The sequence below is a fragment of the Diabrotica virgifera genome, chromosome 6, assembly GCF_917563875.1.
Source record: "Diabrotica virgifera virgifera chromosome 6, PGI_DIABVI_V3a".
Lineage (NCBI taxonomy): Eukaryota > Metazoa > Arthropoda > Insecta > Coleoptera > Chrysomelidae > Diabrotica > Diabrotica virgifera.
This window is the reverse complement of record NC_065448.1, coordinates 40,275,564-40,296,443: the sequence shown is the minus strand read 5'-3', so window position 1 is coordinate 40,296,443 and position 20,880 is coordinate 40,275,564. Positions and strand designations below refer to the sequence as shown.

At 32.8% G+C, this 20,880-nt stretch overlaps 1 protein-coding gene across 1 annotated transcript in view; it reads right to left on the bottom strand.

Annotated features, from left to right (window-relative positions):
- Positions 1-5,075: 5,075 nt before the first annotated feature.
- LOC114338411 (uncharacterized) overlaps positions 5,076-20,880 on the bottom strand; it is a 36,666-nt gene continuing 20,861 nt past the window's right edge. Inside the window, exon 2 of the mRNA XM_050652902.1 lies at positions 5,076-12,715. Coding sequence (XP_050508859.1) covers positions 6,050-12,712 — 6,663 coding nt within the window. The 5' untranslated portion in view covers positions 12,713-12,715 and the 3' untranslated portion in view covers positions 5,076-6,049. The remainder of the gene's footprint in view (positions 12,716-20,880) is intronic.

The window sequence follows — 20,880 nt, the reverse complement described above, 5'->3', positions numbered from 1 at the left end:
ACTCTTTGGGATGTCATCAATTAATGTTTAGAGAATATCTACCTACCTTGGCAACTTTGAAATTTTTAGACAAATGTCCGATTTAGTGTTAAAAATGGCCGATTTCGCAATTTTCAAAATTTTCAATCGCTTATATAACAAAAACTATTAACTTAAGAGAAAAATCACTGAAGACCTTTTCTGTTTGGAATGATTCAAAAAACCTAAAAAAATATGTTAGATGCAAAAAAAATAATTTTAGGAAAACCCCTAATCTTTCCCCTCGCCTGGCAAGGTCTTATGCTCTTCAGAATCGCCTGTCATTGTACACATTTCTTCTAAATGACTTACTCAAACACATACTTAAATTTAAACCTTACAGGAGAAATGTAAAGACTGAAAAAAATTTTTTTTTGTACACACTTATGACAACAGGTAAAAGGGGGAGAAGTGTACTTTTGAAGTGTGTAAAATTAATAATTCTTAGCTGAGCGCTTTCGGCTTATAAAGCCATCTTCGGAGCTATGGTCAAAAAGGTCAAAATACCACTATGAAGAGAGATGGGTTCCATTTATGATATGAAATACTTCTGTTTCTTATGTAGTTTTTTTAATTGGTTGGAAAAAACCTTGTCTGTCTGTTTAAAAAATTGTTCAATTTGCTGTTGGTTATTTTGTATCCAGAAAAGTTAAACATCAAGAACGAGCACAAAGGACTTTCACACGAAAATGACATTATATATAAAACGAATATTTGATCATGGTAAGGTCAAAAAAGACCTTACCATTTGAATACTGCGGTGTCAAATAGCAGATTCTGCTATCTGACACCGCAGTATTCAAATGGCAAGGTCTTTTTGACCTTACCATGATCAAATATTCGTTTTATATATAATGTAATTTTCGTGTGAAAGTCCTTTGTGCTCGTTCTTGATGTTTAACTTTTCTGGATACAAAATAACCAACAGCAAATTGAACAATTTTTTAAACAGACAGACAAGGTTTTTTCCAACCAATTAAAAAAACTACATAAGAAACAGAAGTATTTCATATCTTAAATGGAACCCATCTCTCTTCATAGTGGTATTTTGACCTTTTTGACCATAGCTCCGAAGATGGCTTTATAAGCCGAAAGCGCTCAGCTAAGAATTATTAATTTTACACACTTCAAAAGTACACTTCTCCCCCTTTTACCTGTTACAGGAGAAAGTTTATTTTACCTCTAAACTATGCACTTTTCGATTCACCTGGTAGATACACGTGCACCGCTTGTGCCTGCCAGGTCATGATTTTTAGCCTTGGTGTGCTATAAATTATCACTAGAAAAATTTCTAGCCTTACAGGACGACCGTTAGTCGGAGGGTTCACTAGCTCTTAGACTATATTAGAAAAATTTCCATGGTATTTTGGTTGTATTAGAGTAATGGATATCAAGTACGAATAGACTACTCATCAGCGGTAAAAAACTGTAAAACCGTGGAATTTTGACACTTTCCAAGTTATTTTCGATTGAATCTCTGCATTTTTCATTGAAAAAAGTCACGTTTTAAAACCGTTTTTCATTAAAAACTTAAAAACCTTTAATTTCATAGAAAAAAATCATAAAGAACAAAATTGTGGCTAATAAAAAAACAAAGATATTCTCGTCAGAGAGACTTAGGTAAACCCAATAACGACTGAGTTATTGTTACTTAAAGGATGGTTATTTTCGAAGAACCTCGAAATAGAGAACTTTCAATCTCAAATAACTCAAATGTGGTGCAAATTTTTGGGAAAACTTAACAAATATTTATTAAAGTTCATTAAAAAATCTTTCAAGTAGTTGAGTCCGTGAGTCTTTACCCGTGCGTCATCATTTAAAGCATACGAAATAAGTCGGAAATCTATTTCACGCAACAACAGCTGACCGAAAGTGGCTACTGTTCCGGTTACGGGTTTTATTAAAAAATTTGACGTTATCAAATATATAGAATGTCAAATGTAAGTTTTGCTTCAAAATCTTTGTGCAGAATTACAGCTACATTTGAAGTAGCTTAATAAATTCTTTTATTATTATTGATTAATAAATAAATAAACAATTTATAAAAAAATTCAATAACATATTTTATTTTTGTTATTTTATTCACTTTGACGGAAATCTAAACACAATAATTTCTTTACTGTGTGAATGACGTTAGCTTTGTATGTTTTAAATATTAATTGCCAAAATATAATTATTTACAATAATAAAATAATAAATGTTGGTTTTGCTTATTTTCGATTCAGAGGGTTACACACCCGCTAGACAGACTGTTTCTACCATTTCAGGCGTCATCAGTAGCTTTTGATGGCGTGCACACCTCTGAATCGTAAATTTGCTCCACCAATATTTTAAAGGGAACTTGAAAAATAATCCAAATTTCCCATCAGACGCGATACAGCGACATCTTATAACAAATTGAAGAGTCTCAGATGCAGAATCCACCAATTTTAACAAATATCAAAACTGGTAGATAGTAATTTAAACCTGAGACCTTTCCCGTTGAAAGTTGTTACTGATGCATCCTTAATCTGCGACTTTTTCCATTAATAAACCTCAGGTTTAAATTACTATCTACCAGTTTTGATATTTGTTAAAATTGGTGGATTCTGCATCTGAGACTCTTCAATTTATAATTATTTACCTTAAAATTTCAAAGCCCAATATAAAATTAGTTGTGAAAACAACTGTTTGTGTAATATAAAGAAACTTCAAAACACAAAAATTCGACAAAAACCGCAAAAAATTCAACTGACTGACAACCACAAAAGTAAACTAAGCAGAAACGTCAAACAAATTGTGCTTAAAATATGAAAACATAGCGAATCGTCTTTTTTTGTACCTATCTCTTTTCAATGCACTGAGTCTAGATGGTTCATACAAATAACATGTGTTTTTACTTAATAACAAACGGCAGCTGGTTTGTCATGAGTTTCATGCGTGGAAGAGAATGATACTAGATAAAAAGTATGTGTTTTATCTCGCCAGGTATTAATGACGCACGGGTAAAGACTCGCGGACTCAACTGTAAGCTCTGACAAAAGTTTTTTGCATAAGAACTGACTGACTTAAGACAAAAATAAAGTTGCTCTCTGCTTTTTTCTTTTTGAAATGTAAAAATTTGACCCTTGTCGATACAATACTAATAGAAATAAATAGCTTTCCAATTAGAATTAACTTTATTTGTATATAATTGATACGATTCATGTGATTCGACTGGTTTGTAATGCTTAGGTTAAAAAAAAATTGTTGAATAAATCGAAAGTGACATTATATTTAAAAAAAAGTGCATTTTCTTAAATAAACCTAAAAGTATTCATGGTACAAAACAAAAAAAAATCATAATTTTCAGTAAAAGAAATTCTACACTTACCTAATATTTAAAACATTTTTTCACATTAATAATACTTTTGGATGTATTAACCCGGCACCTGCCACGTGGGATGCTACCAGCACCCCATAACACATTTTTATCAAATTTTTGGTATTTCAAGTTTGGTAACCGAGCTGTGCGTCATAATAGCTTTCTATAATATTATATAGTGTAACAAAAGAGAAATCTTGGCCGACCGCCGTATAACAGTAAACACCTCGAGAATGACGTCATCGAATGATCTAGGCCTCGGCGGAAAGGAGGAGAGACTTCTCGAACGCACGACCCGTAGGCGGAACAAGCGGATAGCTAGAGATGGGCGTCGATTGTTCCAGAATAACAACTGGGTATAAATACGGGCATATTTGTAAATAGAGTTTAGTCTTAAGCTAAAGTTTGTAAAGTAAACTTGTATAAATAAATAATAAAGTCGTAAATAAATACCCGAACGCTCGTTTTTGTTACAATAGCATATATGTGTTAGTGTGTGAAGTGGTTATTTAGTGTCATTCTGAACTTATAGCTCTAAAGTCGAATTGGGGTGTCATCATCTGGCACTTTAAATTTTAAATTTTTTTTTGTATTTTTGATAAACAGGTCAAATTTACATTTTTTATTGAAATAACTGATTTAAATTATTAATATAGACTCTATACTCACTAAATCTTAATTTTTTTTAGATATTTTACTTGACTTCATTTATTATGGCTTGGTACTTGTTAATTTGCTTATAACACCTTTTTCATTTTATTTTTTAACTTTTATAACATATTAGTGGCTAATAAGTTAATAAAACATGTTCTTTATATTCTTGTGTTACTCAACACATTATTTTGTTTTTTAAACAAGTAGATTACAGAAAATTTTTAAGGGGTGCTGTGAGCACCCCACGTGGCAGTTGGCGCCTTGCAAAGCCACGTGGCAGGTGCCGGGTTAAGAAAAAGGCACTTTCTTTAAAAATTTTAAAAATGTCATTTTAGATTTAATCAACTATTTATTCCCCCCTCCGTGGCTCAGTGGTAAGAGCGCCTACCTTTGGATCAAAAAATCCGAAAGGTCGTGAGTTCGAATCTCACCAGGGTCAGAAATTTTTCGTTTATTATAAATTAATAAATGAAAACAGTTTCTGTCCTTGTGGGATCGGTACTCACCAGAGGGACCGCAGACGTTCGGATACAATTAGCGTCTCTTTGCAAAGACAATGACGTCGACTTTGCAAAGTAACAAGACACTTACTCAACACACACACTACACATGTCACTAGGTACCTAACTGTAAAAATTTACCGTACCTACCATGCCAATGGCCATTAGTTGTCGAGGCATTAGCTAAATAAAAAAAAAACTATTTATTCCAAACTTATCATTCCAAACCGGTCAAATCACATGGATTGTATCAACTGTACCTAAATGTTAATTTCAAGTGGAAAGCTATTCATTTCTATTAGGATTATAACAACGAGGGTTTAATTTTTACATTTCCAAGAGAAAAAATCAGAGAGCGACTTGATTTTCGTCATAAGTCAGTCAATTATTGTGCAAAAAACTTTTGTCAGAGCCGATTTGAAAGATGTTTTAATGAATTTTAAAAAATTTCTGCCAAGATTTCCCAAAAAATTGCACCATATTCGAGTTCTTTGAGATTGAAAGTTCTCCATTTCGATATTCTTCGAAAATAGCCATCGTTTAAAGAGCAATAAGTCAGTGGTTATTTTGTTTACATAGGTCTTTTAGATGCGAGTCTCTTTGATTTGTAATTAGCTACAATTTTGTTTTTAATGATTTTTTCTATAAAATTAATTTTTTTAAGTTATTTATGAAAAACGGTTATAAACCGTGAGTTTTTTCAATGAAAAATGCATAGTTTCAATCGAAAATAACTTGGAAAATATCAATTTTGCAAAAAAAATTATAAAAAATTTTTATTCAGAATTGATCTCCCTATCGATTTCCACAGTTATTTTGATTAAACAAATTTCATCCCCCAGATGGGATTGCTTTCACCCCAAGGGCAAAGCGCAGTTCGGCATAGGGTAGATTTTGACAAAGGTTGTAATTACTACCTAAATACAAATTTTCAGGAAAATCGACCTTGGTTCTAAAAAATTCTACGAGAAAATGGCTGTTGATTGGACTAGAATAAAAATGTTCGACGTTTAGATTACCCTCTGATTTAAAAACATACTTAAAATTTTACAATGGGTGGGAATCTCCAATATCGATTACTTAAATCCACTTCGGTTTTTGAGTACAGAGTAGAGCTACAATGTCGCATATTAATTTATTTTGCAGAGCTATTGCGCAAACAATTTTTGGCCGAGGTATTCTCTTCTATAGACCAAGGAATTTTCTAGAGGTTTTTGAGTACAGAGTAGAGCTAAAATATCGCATATTAATAAGCAATTTTTGGCTGAGTTATTCTCTTCTATAGACCAAGAAATTTTCTAGAGCTTCCACCACATGTAGAGCATTTCGATTACATAATTTTATGAATATTTTAGTTTATTATATTATTCGATCAAAATGTTTTTCATTTACTTTTTACAGTAGTATAACCTTTGTTTGGTTTCTTCTCCAATATTCGTAACATTTTTTACTTATGTCTTTACAATACATAATATAGTATAACTCTCTGACATAGATCAGTCGTGTTTTGTGAATTTGTCTAGTTACTATTTGTCTAGTAATTACATTCATTTTTAAGAAAATTTAGAACATTAACTGCACCAGCTTCTGCTGCCATGTCCACTAAAGTCGCTCCTTGATGGTTACGTTGGTTTAAATCACTTCCAACTGATTTAAGATATCTTAAAATCTCAACTTTATTAGAAAGAGCTGCCAAATGAGCCGGTAAATTCCCATTATTATCAGAAACTTTAACATCCATTTTACATTCTTCTACTAAATATACTAGAACGTCTAATGCGCCGTATTCAGCAGCTGCATGAACAAGCGTATACTTATCCTTGTTAGAAATGCTTAGGTTTGCTCCTTGTTTTTTAAGATATTTTATAGCTTTAAGTGAATTATTAGCAGCTGCCATGTGACTGGGTGTAAATCCATCATTATCACTTAAGTCTAAATTTAAAGAAAAATTACTTTCATTTTTAAGAAAATCTAGAACGTCAACTGCATCACCTGCAGCAGCCATATGCACTAAAGACCGTCCTTGATTATTACATTGATTTAAATCACTTCCAACTGATTTAAGATATCTTAAGGTCTCAACTTTATTACAACGAGCTGCCAAATGAGCCGGTAAATCGCCAAGATATGTAGAAACGTTAATGTCCATTTTACAATCTTCTACTAAATATTGTAGAACCTCTAATGCGCCTCTCTGAGCGGCTTCATGAACAGGTGTACGTTTATTCTTGTTGGAAATGCTTAGATTTGCCCCGTGCTCTTTAAGAAACCTTATAGCTTTAAGTGCATTATTAGAAGCTGCGCAGTGACTGGGTGTAAATCCATCATTATCACGTAAGTCTAAATTTAAAGAAAAATTACATTCATTTTTAAGAAAATTTAGAACGTTAATTGCATCACCTGCAGCAGCCAAATGCACTAAAGTCTGTCGTTTATTATTACATTGATTTAAATTACTTCCAACTGATATAAGATATCTTAAAATCTCAACTTTATTGTACAGAGCTGCCAAGTGAGCCGGTATTTCCCCATTACCTGTAGAAACATTAATGTCCATTTTACAATTTTCTACTAAATAACGTAGGACGTCTAATGCCCCATACTGAGCCGCTATATGAACAGGTGTATATTTATTCTTGTTGGAAATGCTTAGATTTGCCCCTTGCTTTTTAAGATACTTTAAAGCTGTAAGTGAATTTTTAGCAGCTGCACAGTGACTGGGTGAATCTCCATCTTTATCACGTAAGTCTAAATTTAAAGAAAAATTACTTTCATTTTTAAGAAAATCTAGAACGTCAACTGCATCACCTGCAGCAGCCATATGCACTAAAGACCGTCCTTGATTATTACATTGATTTAAATCACTTCCAACTGATTTAAGATATCTTAAAATCTCAACTTTATTACAAAGAGCTGCCAAATGAGCCGGTAAATCGCCAAGATATGTAGAAACGTTAATGTCCATTTTACAATCTTCTACTAAATACTGCAGAACCTCTAATGCGCCTCCCTGAGCAGCTTCATGAACAGGTGTACGTTTATTCTTGTTGGAAATGCTTAGATTTGCCCCTTGCTCTTTAAGAAACCTTATAGCTTTAAGTGCATTATTAGAAGCTGCGCAGTGACTGGGTGTAAATCCATCATTATCACGTAAGTCTAAATTTAAAGAAAAATTACATTCATTTTTAAGAAAATTTAGAACGTTAATTGCATCACCTGCAGCAGCCAAATGCACTAAAGTCTGTCGTTTATTATTACATTGATTTAAATTACTTCCAACTGATATAAGATATCTTAAAATCTCAACTTTATTGTACAGAGCTGCCAAGTGAGCCGGTATTTCCCCATTACCTGTAGAAACATTAATGTCCATTTTACAATTTTCTACTAAATAACGTAGGACGTCTAATGCCCCATACTGAGCCGCTATATGAACAGGTGTATATTTATTCTTGTTGGAAATGCTTAGATTTGCCCCTTGCTCTTTAAGATACTTCAAAGCTGTAAGTGAATTATTAGCAGCTGCGTAGTGACTGGGTGAATATCCATCATTATCACGTAAGTCTAAATTTAAAGAAAAATTACATTCATTTTTAAGAAAATCTAGAACGTCAACTGCATCACCTGCAGCAGCCAAATGCACTAAAGACCGTCCTTGATTATTACATTGATTTAAATCACTTCCAACTGATTTAAGATATCTTAAAATCTCAACTTTATTACAAAGAGCTGCCAAATGAGCCGGTAAATTGCCAAGATATGTAGAAACGTTAATGTCCATTTTACAATCTTCTACTATATACTGCAGAACCTCTAATGCGCCTCTCTGAGCGGCTTCATGAACAGGTGTACGTTTATTCTTGTTGGAAATGCTTAGATTTGCCCCTTGCTCTTTAAGATACCTTATAGCTTTAAGTGCATTATTAGAAGCTGCGCAGTGACTGGGTGTAAATCCATCATTATCACGTAAGTCTAAATTTAAAGAAAAATTACATTCATTTTTAAGAAAATTTAGAACGTTAACTGCATCGCCTTCAGCAGCCAAATGCACTAAAGTCTGTCCTTGATTATTACATTGATTTAAATCACCTCCAACTGATTTAAGATATCTTAAAATCTCAACTTTATTAGAAAGAGCTGCCAAGTGAGCCGGTATTTCCCCAATATCTGTAGAAACGTTAATGTCCATTTTACAATTTTCTACTAAATAACGTAGGACGTCTAATGCCCCATATTGAGCCGCTATATGAACAGGTGTATATTTATTCTTGTTGGAAATGCTTAGATTTGCCCCTTGCTTTTTAAGATACTTTAAAGCTGTAAGTGAATTTTTAGCAGCTGCACAGTGACTGGGTGAATCTCCATCTTTATCACGTAAGTCTAAATTTAAAGAAATATTACCTTCATCTTTAAGAAAATTGAGAACATCAACGGCATCCCCCGCAGCTGCGAAGTGCACTGAAGTCTTTCCTTTACAGTTACGTGGATTTAAATCACTTCCAATTGATTTAAGATATCTTAAAATCCAAACTTTATTATTAGAAGCTGCCAAATGAGCCGGTAAATTCCCATCATCATCAGAAACGTTAACATCCATTTTACAATCTTCTACTAGATATTGTAGGACTTCCAAATTACCAGATTGAGCAGCTTTATGAACAAGTGTCTGTTTTTTATTGTTGGAAATGCTTAGATTTGCCCCTTTTTCTTTAAGATACATTAAAATATCAACTCTACCAAATTCAACTACTCTATGAACCGGTAAATTCCCATCAACATCAGAAACGTTAACATCCATTTTACAATCTTCTACTAAATATCGTAGGACATTAAATGCACATACTTGAGCAGCTACATGAACAAGTGTTTGTTTTTTATTGTTGGAAATGTTTAGATTTGCCCCTTGCTCTTTAAGATATTTTATAGCATTCAGTGAATTATATCGAGCTGCGTAGTGACCGATTGTATTTCCATTCTCATTACAAAAGTTTAAATCTATATTGTATTCTCTTGTTAAAAATTTTAGAAAATCCACCGAATATTCGTCCTCGGGTATGTTGTCGCATTCGAAAGTGGACCACTCGGTCCTGTGGACGTATGTTACGACGGACAACCTATCTTGAAGTAACAGCATTTTTAGAATAATAAATCCGATTTCACTGACTTTATTGACCTTTGCCCCCGTTTCTACGAAAAATTTTGCGTAAGATTGACGATAGCGGTCGTTATACAAAGATTTTGTTAATACCAACCAATCGTATGATTTTAAAATATCGTAAAAATGAGTATATTTATCAAAAACTAATTTAACAATAAAGAAGTAGTTCCAATTATCTACCCGTACTATATCTTCTTTCCAATGTACCTTAGTAAGTGCCAAATTGTATTCCATGGAGATCTCAGATATTTTTTCATTTTGATTAACTTTCAAAATTTGTTCAAAAAAATCCAAAACACCCTTATAGTATGCGGGAATAAACACTTTATCAAGCACTTCGAGCAATAAATCGTGACTATGTCTATTTTTATAAAGGTAATCCCATACAAATTCTGCTGCAAAATATTCCTCAAACGTTTTATGAACAAATTGATACATTTTATAACCATATGATTCCTTTAATAACCCAACATTTAAAACATCTTTACTAATTTCAAGACTAGCATCAACATTGACGAAACTTAAAACTATCCAACGAGAATAAAACGTTCTATTAGCCGCTAAAATTCTTAACGAGTCTATATACCTGTCAAACGCTTGACGGTATATATTGTCACCTTGTGCAAATTCGTCTCTGATTGCTTCTATATAACAATTATAAAAATAATATCGGTTTGAAAAATTATTAAAAACCTTTGATAAAGATTCCATACAGTCATTTTTACGTATGCTATTTTTTATTATTTTAGAAATCATTTTTAGCGATAGTGGCGTTGAAGAAATCGATTGTGAAAATTTAATAGCAAAATTTTTCACCTTTTTAAATAAATCATTTTCAATATTTACGGCAGGTTTAAGATATTCTTTGAGGAAAGAAGCCCCATCTCTACGTGAAAATGGAAGGAGTCTAACTATCTCACAACTATGTAAATCTCTTATTTCTTTTAAGATAAAATCGTATTCTCTTGCGCCCATAATAACCATGGAAATATTCAAGGCCTGAAAGGCATTATGATCTGCTAATATGTTTTGTATTTCTTTGATATCTTCCGGACAGTTCTCGTCAAGGCCGTCTATAATTAACATTTTATCCATTGACTCCATAAGTTTTTCTTCGAAATAATGAGTTATATTTTCATTGTGATATAATAGATTACACAGGGTTTTCTCACTATCCTTCTGAAAACATTGTTTATACTTTTTTAAATCAACATTAATTACCCATGTCAATTTGGAATCTTCTTTGTCTTTAGCTTTTTTGAATGATACTATTTGTTTCAATGCAGTTGTTTTGCCTGCACCGGGTGGACCTATAACAACAACTATCTTTTTATGTATTTTTTCGAAAAACTTCTTTTCCCGAAATACATCTCTCCTTATATGTTCGTATGAGTCAGAGTCAGAATCAGAGTCAAAGTCAGATTCAGAGTCAGAGTCAGAATCAGATTCAGAGTCAGAGTCAGTCAGTATTGGTATAGTTCTTTCAACATTATTTATACTTTTCTGTAAATTTTCTGAATTAGCATTAAGCATCAGCTTTCTAGTGATATAAAATTCATCAGGTTTTGATTGGGCTTGTATATTAGAACCTATCGAGTAATTATCTTCGCTAAATATTATTTCTTTAAGACCCTCATCTATCTCAATTTCATTAATCTGAACTCTAAACTCAGGTTCAGAGTCAACACTTTTCTTTTTAGTAATTAACTTCCTTAATGTGACAATTTCTTCTTGAAAGAGAATTTCTTTGTCAAATATGTGTTCTTTTGTCTCATTTTCTAGTGAATTGAAGTATATTTTATTGTTAATTACTTTGACTGATATTTCACTATTTTGCAATTGATGTTCTTTAATGATTATAAATACTTTTTTAGTGGGATCTTCCTTAGTAATCGTACATATTTTCTCATATAATTCTAATGATTTATCTTCATCAAGTGATAGAAACGAAACAACTAAGTATTTAATTTTGTCACATCTAAATGTGTCTATCATATCACATATAACTTTATATTCCATTGTATATTTCATTTTATGAAATTTATTTTCTATTTTTTGCATCAAACATAATGTGTTTTCTTCTATAGGTAAATATGACCCGTTTGCATTTTCAATGCTTCGGAAAATTTTTAATAAATGCATAGCGATATTATCATGCGGTTGAACACAAATAATATTTGAATCAAACTCATATAAATTTTCTTCTTTGAATTTAAGTTTAGAATTAACAAACTTATGAAGAAAAAGTCGATTATTTTCACCATTAATAATAAACAGTAAATAGTCTTTTGTCATAGGCACACTTTTTTTAATTGGTAAATGAGACCACTTTTCTACATGATATTTTACATATTCGTAATCTGAAGGTTTAAACTTCAGATCATTATTGAGCTCACGTAATTTTCTAGTAATTAACGATTCGATGTTCGCTAGATTTTCTTTTACAACAACGAAAAAACATATGAATGATTTTATGTCTTCTCTGTTGATATCCAAATTCTTCCATACTTTTTTTTCTTTGTCGGTTTCTTTATTACTAATGCTATCTTGAAATTGTTTTATGGTGCTTAAAAGCTTGTCAACGATTTTTTCTTCATTTTTAATTTTATACTTTTTTGTCTCGGTACCAAATATTTTCTGCAAGTTTTCATCAGCATAATTTTTTGTCTCGGGACCAAATTCATCCATAATATCAGCCACATTCAGCTTAGCAGCAGTACATAGTATTAAGGAGTTGCTTGTTATTTCAAAATATTTCTTTGCGGTTAGATAAGACAAAAAATACTTTGCAATACTGAAATCACCTTTGATTGCCGTAAAATGTTTAGTGCACGTTGTACCACTGTGAACTTTTGCTTGTAACAATATACACTTTTCATGTGATTTAAGTACGAGATCATCAAATTTTCCCGCGGATTTAACTTCATTTAATATTTCCCAATTTGTGTAGCTTTTGATTGCAGATAAAGAAAAGAGTGTATGTAAAGCTATCACATAGCGTTCGCCGTCGCTGAGATTTTGTGCTTTTCCCGAATCCATCACCTGAAAACATAAATATTTTACGAAAATTAAAAATATGAATAAGAACTGTAAATTCCAAAACAAGACATTTAATGTTTAACAAAAAAAATTAAAACGGATGGTTTTATAGATGAACCTATTACGTACAAAAGCCGACATTTACTTTAACCCTCCGTTACTCCCACACGGTGTGTGAAACCGGCCATGTAAATAACTTCCTGTAACTCTGATTGTAGTGGAGATTTTGAATTGCTGCTGCATACCTATACCTCTTTAGTCGTCAGTCAACTGTGGGCGAAGTCCACGTGCAGTGTAAAAAGGAGTATTTTACTTTTATTCTAAGGCAACACGATGCGGTACACCGGGTGCGACTATTTGTGCACAAATATTTGTGTCTAAATCAGACATCGATAGTTTTAATTAGTAAGGTAATTTAAGATCTTTTTTTATTTTCAATGTTTTTATATTTGTTTATTTATATTTAGATATGGATTACGAGATTATAATATTATTAAAATTATTTGGGGAAGTATCGACTGACGAGGAAACGTATGAAGATGATGATAAACAAAGTTATTTTTGATTAAAGTAATATTAGTTCAGAGAAATAAGGAAAAAAATATCCTGTTTGTGACACAACCCCCTCCAGGCCAAAACCAAATTTTTTGAGTAGTATGGACATCTATAATAATAACCTATATGTTTCCTGCAGCCAATTTTGATGATATACATAGATATAAACAAATGAAGATCAAAAACAGTAAATTTTCGCTTTTTTCATCTATTAGCAAAAAGTTACGCACTTTAAACAAATTTGAGAGTAAGAAACTTAAAAATCGTATAAAAACTTTAATATGGCGTTAGCTGAATATGTCTATCCTTATTGGTTGCTTATAAAATTGCAAAATAAATAATAAATTTTGAATTTTTATAAATATTCATAACTTACTTAAAAATTAACTTGGAACCTTTTTATTACACGGAATGCTGAGACTTCTGGTGCTTAAATCATACCTCAAATTTCAATGCAATTGGTCAAATAGTTTAAAAGTTATTTAATTTATTTATCCAAAATTATTTTTTTTGCAACACTATAAGTCAGAAAATGATGAAGTTACAGTAATACTTTGGATAGTTTATGAAAGAAGAAGATTTACACTTAATTTAATTTAAAAAAAATAACAAAAAATAATGTTAGAACATGTGAATTTAAAAGAACGGGAAGGGGGGGCTAACTTCGTCCCTGATTGTCCTAGGACATTTTTTTTTCTAAATGTGTATAAAAATTCAGTCTTTCTAAATATGAAAAAATAATTTTTCTACGGGTAATGGTTAAAAAGTTATTCTAATTGTTTATAAGTAAGCAAAAAATCGACATGTTTTTGCAATTTAATTTTACACTGTTTAAAATTACTTTTTGTAATTTTTTTTAATTAAGTTAATAGTATGAATGTCCTTCTTTCATAAACTCTCCGAACTATTACTGTAACCTCATAATTTTCTGACTTATAGTGTTGCAAAAAAGTGAATTTGGGATAAACAAATTAAATAACTTTTAAACTATTTGAACAATCGCTTTGAAATTTAGGGTATGATTTAAGCACTATAAGTCTCAGCATTCCGTGTAATAAGGTTCTAAGTTAATTTTACATACGTTATGAATATTTATAAAAACTCAAAATTTATTATTTATTTTGCAATTTTCTAAGCAACCAATAAGGGTAGACATATTCAGCGAACGCCATATTGAAGTTTTTTATACGATTTTTAAGTTTCTTACTCTCAAATTTGTTTAAAATGCTTAACTTTTTGGTAAAAGACGAAAAAGAAGTGAAAATTTACCGTTTTTTGATCTTCATTTGTTTATAACTATGTATATCATGAAAATCGGCTGCAGGATACGTATAGATTATTAATATAGATGTCCATACTACTCAAAAAATTTTGGTTTCGGCCTGGAGGGGGATGTGTCACGAGGAAATTGACACAAACGCATATCTACAAAATTAACGCAAGCGGTACTATATAAGAAAGGAAGACAACAGCCAGAAGAACAGCTGACGGTGCAGAACAACCCCATCGAGTGGAAAAATGAAGCTAAATACCTAGGAGTTATCATGGACAAAGGATTAACTTTCCAAAAACACGTAGAAGCCACAGTCCAGAAGGCCAACATCGCGAGAGCAACATTAAGAGGACTCAAAGGCAGAAAAGAAAAAGTAAACTAAGACTAAAAACAAGGTTAAGATTAATAAACAGCATAATATTACCGGTATTAACATACGCATCTCTCGCATGGGTATGTTAGTATGCAAGTATGTAGTATGTTAGTATGTTAGTCTCGCAAGTATGTAACACCCACAAAAAGAAGATACAAGCGGTCCACAACAGCAGCTTAAGAGAAGCAGCCAGAGTCCCAAGATACGTCGCAGAAAGATTTCTGTTTAGAGAACTTCAACAGGTGAGAGTCACCGAAATGATGACAGATAAGGCAAGGGTCAAATTCGCGGAACTGGAGCACCACCCAAGTCACATACTGCGAGAGATGCTAGGGTATGACGCGTTCCACCGATGGAAGCACAAACGTCCTAAACAGCAAATAGTGGATTAAAGTGAATATAATAAGAGTGATAAAGTAAATGAAAAAGTAAAAGTGAAAGTAGTAATCAGTTCGTAGCTCGAAACACCAAGTGCCGAAGAAAACACGTAACCCAAGCGTAGGTCCAACATCACGACCAGGTAAGTCAGCCAGTAAGAAAATAGAGGAAAAGGCGTAAGCCAAACAAAAAAACACAAAAAAAACAAAACGAAAAAAGGCGTAAGCCACCAAAAAAATCATAAAAAACAAAAAAATCATAAAATTCTTGAGTTCCAAGCCATTGGACTGAGCTCAGTGGGGCTTGGTACAATGACTTGGGGCCCAAGCAAGCAATTTTAGTACCGCGGATAAGTAATTAGAAGATAAAGGCATAGAGCGCTTCACGCTGGCCTAGTTTTTGCATTCGATTAGGGCACCACATTGGAATCTTATTACCCAGGATTCCATTGTGAAGAGCATTTGGCTACGATAGTTGTGCCCCCATCGCGCATCAGCGTGCTATGGGGGGGGGGGAAGGGATGCCCTGGGGCATTGGAGCGAGGTGGGGTGATCCCTGTTTTAAACTCGGGTCAAAACACCTCGCCCCAATGAATTGTTACACCCGAATGTACTTTTTCGATAGGGTGGACATCTCCCACAGGTCGGGTTGAATCAAATTGCTTGCTTGCTTATCTACAAAATTAAATAATCATAATAAATATATTCATTAGATAAAATAATTGTGTACAATTTCGCAAAATTTTTTTTTAATATTGCTGACCCATATTTTTGGACCCGGTCTTCAGCACCGTGCGCGACTATGCAATCACAAAAAATTGGCGCGAGTAACGGAAGGTTAAAGCCAATAAAATGGAGACTTTAGTCATGTGATTTTTAGTCAACATTAAAATATGTACAAGTAGATTGGCTATGCAAAAATGCAATAAACCAATATTTATTACTAATTTAACTAGAAGTCAACATAGAACGAATCGATTTCATTTATGATGGTATTTTTAACAATCCTGCTAATTTTCAGCTTGATGGTAATTTTTGTAGCCTCGGATGCGTAAGTTGACCGGAGTACTTGTTCGTATTTTTATTATTCGATGTTAATTACGGTTGTGGGGAGTGGCTACTCATAAGCGTAGCGGACCGCTACAGGTTGAATATTGAATTCAAGCAACAAACAATGTTTATTTATCAAATAAACATTTTTTCTGTTTTCTGTCAGTGGTATTTTAAATGTATTTTGAGTTATATAAATTACATACATTCTTCTTTTTGTGTTAATTAATTTAATTCAAAATAATTTTCCTTGGACACCCTGTATAAACAGTTATGTCAATTTTAATATTAGTGAATAGAGAAATGAATATCCTTTCAAATGAGCTAGCACAGGACCCTTATTCCCTATTTAACCCTTAACTACAGACATCCCAATATTATCACGTAACTACAGATCCCCGGTATTTTTTACCGGTCATTATAAAATAGAGTCAAAATGTAAAGTTACTAATAAAAAACAAAAAAATATGCAATATGTGTTTTTCTGGAGTTTCCAGCTATGGGAAAAATGGTAAAATGAGTGATTTTAATAATATAATACAAGATTTTTAAAGAATAATCTATTGAACGAGAATTTTGGTGACATTTTTGGTCTATTGAAACAAACGGCTATAAATGATATGGACAAAAATTTAGACTTTTTTTAACAAATAAACGTAACATAGAATCACAAATGAAATATAAAATAGCATCTACGAAAATTTAAGTGGTGAGGTTACCACGAAATCCACATTTTGGGAATGCCCACCGGTAAAAAATACCGGATCTCTGTAGTTAAGGGTTAAAAATAAGGAGTGGAGGAAGTCGAATGGAGGAGTTGACAAATGACAGATTTATGTACCGTATAAATTTGTCCCACTTAGATCAAAAATCGACCTGTTTCGGCATTTCCTTAAAATGTAATAACTACTGTCAAATATCGAGGTGGACTGTTTTCTTTGGCCCACACTGTGTATGTAAAAAATAGATATGCCGATGACACAATACTAATAACAGAAATTATTACAGAACTACAAAGAATTTTAGATAAGGTTGTTGCAACGAGTGAAGAATTTGGTCTGTCACTAAACATAAAGAAAACAAAATTCATGGTTATATAAAAGAAAAATATTAGAAACATCAATCTACACGTAAATAATAAGACGATAGAACGAGTTCAGGATTATAACTATTTCGGGACAATCATTAGTGAAACAAACGATTATACCAAAGAAATCCAAATTAGAATAAAAAAGGTTAGAAGTGCATTCACTAATATGAAACAAATATTATGTTGTAGAGACCTCAGCCTAAATCTTAGAAAGCGAGTACTAAAATGTTATGTATTTTCTGTTCTTTTGTATGGTCGGGAGACATGGACTCTTAATGAACAATGCCTTAATAGATTGGAAGCATTTGAGATGTGAACGTATCGAAGAATGCTGAGAATCTCCTGGACAAACAGAATAACCAATGAGGAAGTACTAAGGAGAATAGAGAACAGCAGGGAGATACTGGATACCATCAAAATAAGAAAACTTCAATACTTGGGTCATATAACAAGTGGTGACAGATATGAACTCCTAAAATTAATTATGCAGGGAAAGATTCAAGGAAGGCGCAGCATAGGTAGGAGAAAAATGTCCTGGCTGAGAAATCTCAGAGAATGGTTTGGATGCAGCTCAACTGAACTCGTTCGGGCTGTAGTGTCAAACGTGAGAATAGCAATGATGATTGCCAACCTTCGTCGCGGAAATAGAACCTAAAGAAGAAGTATATGTAAATAATATCAAACTTGAGTTGATTAAGTTGATTAAATTGTTTACCTCGAATATCAATTAAATTGTAATGCAGAGACTCACGGCAAAATTAGATCTAGGATAGAGCAGGGCAGAGCCGCTTTTAGAATGATGTCCATGTAGTCCAGTCGGGTTAGACGAACAACAGGCCTAACCTTGCATTAGGAGCTGCCCCAAATTTTATTTTTCTGATCTGTAGACGGGGTCAATAGTAGTGTAAATTTAAAATCTGGACTGAATTCCGCCGTTGCGTTAGCCGTCATCTTGATTTTAAACGAGAACCGCTTTTGCTCAATATCTCCGCCATTTTCAACTTTTCAACAAAAAGTATATTAACCAAAATTGTTGAAAATGTTATTTTCTATAATTTCTATTATTACAATTTTTCGTGTCGTCGATATTTTCCGAGTTATGTCGGAAAATAGTGACAGTTGGAGCATAATTATTAAATTATCTTGTTATTATTAGTTTTACGACAAAAATGTACCTATACAAAAATAGAGAGAATTAAATTCTACAAAATTTTTATCTCTTTCATTTTTTTGTTTAAATTAATATTTAAGGTAGTACGTATGCGGTAATTGCGCGAGCGTAAGACGTGATTGATTTTATAGCAATTGTTTTTGTTCAATATCTACGCCATTTTCAACTAAAATTGTTCCAAATATTATGATTTCCTACAATTTCTTTTTAACACATTCACGGACACGACTGCATATGAAGTCACTTTCTTCATAAGAAGACGTTTCTACATCTGAAGCGTGTCCGCGAATGTTAACAATTTTTTTCATGCGGTTGATATTTTCCGAGATCAGTGGGAAAATAATAAAAAGTGGTGGCGGGAGCATAATTATTGAATTGAATCTTGTTTCCGAGCAGCCCCAAATTTTATAATTCTATCCATTAGGGGAGATCAATAGTACTGTAACTTTAAAATCGCTACTGAATTCCGCGGTTGCATAAGCCGCCATATTGATTTTAAAGGAGAACCGTTATTCCTTCATATCTCCGCCATTTTCAACTTTTCGACAAAAACCGTAGGAAATAAAATTTTTGGAAATTCAATTTCCTACATATTTTATTGTAAAATAAATCAGGTCTTACCCTCGCACATTTACCGCGTACGTACTACCTTAAATATTGATTTTATCAAAAAAATTAAAGAGATCAAAATTATACAAAATTTAATTCTCTTCGTTTTTGTACACGCACATGTTTGTTGTAAAACTAATAATAAACGAGATAATTCAATAATTCAATAATTATGCTCTAACTGTCAGTATTTCCCCCTCCCCATAACTCGGAAAATATCGACCTCACGAAAAAAACTATAATAAACGAAATCATATAAAATCGTATTTTCAACAATTTCACATTTTATATCGAAAAGTCGAAAATGGCGAAGATATTGAGCAAAAACGGCTCTCGTTTAAAATCAAGATGGCGGCTAACGCAATAGTGGAATTCAGTCGAGATTTTAAATTTACACTACTATTGACCCCCTCTAAAGATTGACAAAATAAAATTTGGGGCAGCTCCTAATGCAAGGTCAAATTCTGTCCAGACTGGGCTAATGGTATTATGTAACAGAGACCTAAAATTGGCATTGGGGATCCGCTAACTAAGCTGCTACGTGTTTTCGGTCTTACTTTATGGTGTCGAGTCCTGGACTGTGAATAAAATCGATCTAGATCGCCTTGAAGCTTTCGAAATGTGGTGCTATAGAAGAATTTTAAAAGTCTCTGGAGTGGAGAAGATTCGAAATTCCACAATAATAGAAAGTCTCGGCAAAACCACTGAGATTATAAAAAGCATCAAGAAGAGAAAGCTAAAGTATTTAGGACATGCAATGAGAGGTCCCAAATATAGGTTGCTACAAAATATTATCATAGGAAAAAAAATAGGCAAACGCAGTCCAGGACGAAGAAGACCCTCATGCTTTAAGAACTTGCGAGATTGCTATGGGGTTAATACAAGCATGATATTGTGGGTGGCAGTGAATAAAATTAAGATAGCTTTGATAGTCACCAACGTTCTGAAAGGACATAGTATGAAGAAGAGAAGATTGACTGACTGAGACACATATTTAGCACCCTCAAAGAGCAGGGCTGCTTTATCCATTAGGCAATATAGGCAGCTGCCTAGGGCGGCAAATTGTGAGAGGGCGGCACAGGAGCTTGAAATTTTGATTGGGGGGGCAAGCATTATATAACATACAATACATTATATTATGTGATGTAATGATGAAAACTGAAAGTACTTTTTGTAAATTTCAGTTATTTTCAGTTTCAGGGGAAGGGGCAACTGCCTCCCCTAACCCTATCAAATGACGCCCCTGGGGCGGCAAAAATACTGTACACAAAATATTTGTATTTAAAAATTAAAGTCGAATAACAAATATGTATATTCATCATTCATCCATGAATGAAATAGAAGTGGGCGTTCGTTTCTAAATAAAAGAAATTGCATTGATTTCAAAAATAAAACAAACATAGCATTCTGTTATCTTAAACCTAACACTATTCATCCAAAAAGAACGGAAGTCATAAATTTAGTGATTATTGGGCCGCCAGAAGCTCCGCAAAGACGGTGAATTGACTGAACACATCAATATTGCACATATTGCAGAAACTAAAGATTACCAGTAGGAAATCGAGTTAGAGTTCAGATTTTCAAACTGTATTATTACAAGGAGATAACATTCGTGTCGTCGCACTGATATAATACTCCAGCCAGGGAAATTAGCAAGAAATAGACCATGT